The sequence below is a fragment of the Trypanosoma grayi genome, assembly GCF_000691245.1.
Source record: "Trypanosoma grayi strain ANR4 Tgr_109_V1, whole genome shotgun sequence".
Lineage (NCBI taxonomy): Eukaryota > Euglenozoa > Kinetoplastea > Trypanosomatida > Trypanosomatidae > Trypanosoma > Trypanosoma grayi.
In genome coordinates this window covers 4,080-7,935 of record NW_008825728.1, presented here as the reverse complement: position 1 = coordinate 7,935, position 3,856 = coordinate 4,080, and the positions used below count along the sequence as shown (strand labels likewise).

The 3,856-nt window shown below is 48.9% G+C and overlaps 1 protein-coding gene across 1 annotated transcript; it reads left to right on the top strand.

Annotated features, from left to right (window-relative positions):
- Window positions 1-1,151: 1,151 nt before the first annotated feature.
- DQ04_01091010 (alkaline phosphatase) lies at window positions 1,152-2,882 on the top strand (the record flags this gene model as incomplete). The annotated part of the gene is made up of 1 exon (XM_009310189.1): window positions 1,152-2,882. One exon carries the CDS (start codon window positions 1,152-1,154, stop codon window positions 2,880-2,882), a length of 1,731 nt encoding a protein of 576 aa, XP_009308464.1.
- Between the last annotated feature and the right edge of the window lie 974 nt (window positions 2,883-3,856).

The following is a 3,856-nucleotide window of genomic DNA, read 5'->3' as shown; positions in this document are numbered from 1 at the left end:
GGGGGGGGGGGAGAGGGGAAAAATAGGGCAAGAACGGGGGTCGAATTTCTCACACTCCTTTCTTCTTATTTTTTTTCTCTGTTTTTTTTTTTCTGTGCGGCACTGAGACGAAAAGAAAAAAAAGAGTGAGTACCCGCTTGGATCTGGGGGAAGGGATAGTCACGTGCGGCCGTTGCAAAGAGGGATGAGGAAGAAGAATGAAAGTTGCTCTGGGGTGTTTCAACATCTACATTTGTGTACGTGTGTGTGTTTGTGCTTATCAATCTCTGCGCGTGTGTGTGTAAAAAGAAGGCAAAAGAAAAATGGGCATCTGCGTTGTCTTTTTTTTTTCTGTTGGATGTTTTCGTTTGCATTGGTGGGGACGTCTGGAAGCCTTTTTTTATTTCGTTACGCCGTCCTTTGTGTCCCCCACTAACTGCCATTTGTGCTTCTCCTATCATGCTTGCTAATAAGACTGCTACGCGGCGGCAAAACACGCGCAGAGGTTCACACACAACATAAAACAAAAATATTTGTGTGGTGAATGAGACAACGGCTGGATTCAGTGGTGTTTAGATGTATGCGCATGTATCTGTATGTGTTTCGCTTCTTGCACAGGTGTGAACACCTTCCTTGGCGTCATCCGCATGCATATGTACACAACACACGGTACTCTCACTTTTGTCACCCTTCATATACGCTATTGTTGTTTCCTTCCCTCCTTGCTTCTCTTCTCTCTATGGAGGCATTCTCTTTGTCTCTCCCTATTTGCCCTTGCTGTGATGTCGTGTATGTGTACTGATGTTGTGTGTGCCGGTCATTAGCGAGCTTTCATTAAGCCAGGCCCCACGCTACGCAATACACTGCGACCCCTCTTGTTCCTCGTTACCGTGCTGTATGAGCGTGTACGTTATTAAACGGTATACGAGGCGTTCTTGGTGTGATGTGGATGGTGCACATGGTATGTAAGTATGCGATGTTCATTTGGCATGTCGTGTCGCCATTTTTTTTTTTTTCAGTTGTTCATCTTTTTTAGATATTTCTTTTATTTTTTTCATTTCTCTTCACCCTTGGAAAGGAAGACGAATCGTTTCTTGGCAAAGAAAAACGTATTGATCACGGAGGCAGTGAATTGTGAGGCGCTCCACAACTACGTTACCAGCAGCAGCGGGATGGAGATTCATCGTTGTCAAAAGTCCCCATATTTTATTATTGGCATTGTCGGCATCATTAGCCTTATCATACTGGGTAATGCTGCGGCATGTGCTCAAGAAGGGAGTCAAGAACTTTCGCAAGTCGTCTTCATCAGCTGTAACAGGCACGACAAGGACCAGGGGTATTGGGATTTGATTGCGGCCGCTGTGGATAATAAGGAGCCCGTCCGAGAGGCGAAGAATCCTCGCGGACGTGTCACTGGAAGCTGCGCTGCTGCTCCGCCTGTTGACGCCCTCGTGTGGCTGGGTGACGTTGTGTACGCCGACAAATGCTCCTTTCTGAGAGGCTGCACGCCAAACAAGGATGTGGAAGTTATGCGGTCTAAGTTTGTGCAGCAGCGGAATGCTCCAGAATATGTCGCCTTTCGCCACACCTGTGTGCGGAAGCGTGACGCTTCGCCTAAACAACAACAAGGGGAAATGCGGCGAGTTATTGGTGTATGGGACGACCATGATATGGGGAAAAACGATGGTGGTTCAGAGTACACTGACAAGGATGTCGTGCAGCAGTTCTTCCTTGACTTCCTTGGCGTTAATGGCGATGATCCACGGAGGAAGCAGCGTGGTGTATACAACTTTGAGACTGTCCCATTCCGGGCATTGGGATTTGATGCTTTTGGCGGTGGAGACAGTGATCCTACTGCGTCTGCCGTGCTGAATGAGCTACGGCGCTTGTACGATAATGCAGTGTGTTTTCTCCTCTTAGACGTACGCTACTTCCGTGACCCTGTGAATGCCTCCCTCAGCGGAGACATGCTAGGTGGGGAGCAGTGGGCGTGGCTCGAGCGGCGCCTCCGCGACGACATCGCCGGCCAGAACCCCGCAACCGATCGCGAGCGGTGCGCCGTGACGGTGGTCGGGGGCGGCGTGCAGCTCATCATGGACGAAAAGGTGAGTGAAAACTGGGGCGCCTTCCCGCGCTCACGTGAGCGACTCTTCGCGCTTCTGCGCCGCCACCACAGCGAGCGCGTTCTCTTTGTCACTGGTGACGTTCACCTTGGCGAGATTGGGATGGACGTTACCCGTGACGCCATACAAACGCTTGGCTACCCCATTGTCGAGGCAACAAGCTCGGGCCTCACGCACAGTGCAGCAAAGTTCATTGGCCTGCCAACGCTTATCAAGATGGTGTTTCCCACCCCACGGCGCGTCGGCGTGTACGTTGAGCGTAACTTTGGAATCATAAAACTGGTAGCGGATCCACGTGCCTTCGCTGCATTATCGACTGGAACAGATAAAGAGCGAAGACACTACTTGGAGAAGCATATCAACGTGTCCATCACAATTCGAAGCATTCCAAAACAAGGAAAAGAGGTCCTGAAGCTAATGCTTCCACTGAGTGCCCTTACCTACACTTTCGGCTGCCAATTTATTCAAGCAAGCGTTGATCCCAATGGACATGTTTTTCCGTTAAAAGCCCTTATGGGGAAAACCTGTGATGAGCTACAAGGAAGAAACGAAGGTGGGCGAACGTCATCTTCGCCGCGTCCTTACCCCTCTAGTACACCTGCACCTATCATAACTTATATTATGCGCATTATGCAGCGTCACGTGTGGCCGCATCACACGCTGTTGGGAGTGCTCTTTGAGGTGGTGCAGACTGTGGTTGCGGTGGCGTTGGTGGCCATGTTGACGATGGGACTCTGTTATTGCTGCTGGAGTGGCAGAATGAAGGCGAAAATATCTTAATATGTTCGCAAGTGTAGTTATTTTTAAGAATACGGCGAGTGGGCACGAGCAATGACCGTGATGTTTGTATGAATGTCTCTGATTCTATTATTACTGCTGTTGTTGTTGCTCTTCACAACTGGGGACTTATGTTTCGCTCTCTTGTAGGCTGGACTTGTGAAACTTATAGGCATGACACCCTGTATGAGTGTGATGTACGTGTGGCTCCGCATATCCCTCTACCGGGGATACACCCTTACAGATGTCGTGGGAGATGTCATCCTCGATGGTAGCCAAACGCGACGGGAGACACTCAAGCTGCTTCCTCGGGATCAGAGTTGATGTTGTGATGTAGTGAGTGAGGTTATTCGCCAAATCATGCACATATGCATGTACATCCCCAAGGTGATGTTGAGGAGCTTGAACATTATCAACTCAATTGACCCTGAAACAAGTGTTTTATGCTTTGAATTCACGGGTACCAGCAGCTAGGTTATGAACTCCACTAATTAATCAAAGACTATCGTGCACTCGTGGTTCTTGTTTGCGCTGTTCGTTACCTCATCTAATCAGGGATTCCCCTTGGCCAAGAAGACCCTGTAGAATCAATCACCGTGGTGGTAGGACGCAGTTTTATCTTTTACCATGACGATCATCTCCCTCGTCTTATTGGGTATCGTGCTGATTGGTAACCGCGTGGCCGGTGCCTTAATTGCTCTGCATGCTGCGACGCGTAGTCCTGTTTACACAAACAACCTCCCAGTGAGCACTGTCAACTCTGCCCAATATGAAGGCATCTCCTGCGAGAGTGGCGCGCGTGGTCAGGCCACTGTCACCGTCACCACCAGTGTTGATCGAGGTAAGTTTTTTTTTGTCAGATATGTTATAGTCTTGTGATTTTTGTTTGCTGTTTTCTTATTGTTTCATGTTATTTTGAATACCAATGACATCAAGTCACTATTTTATTCTTTGTCTCCGTATTTTCCCTCTGGTTG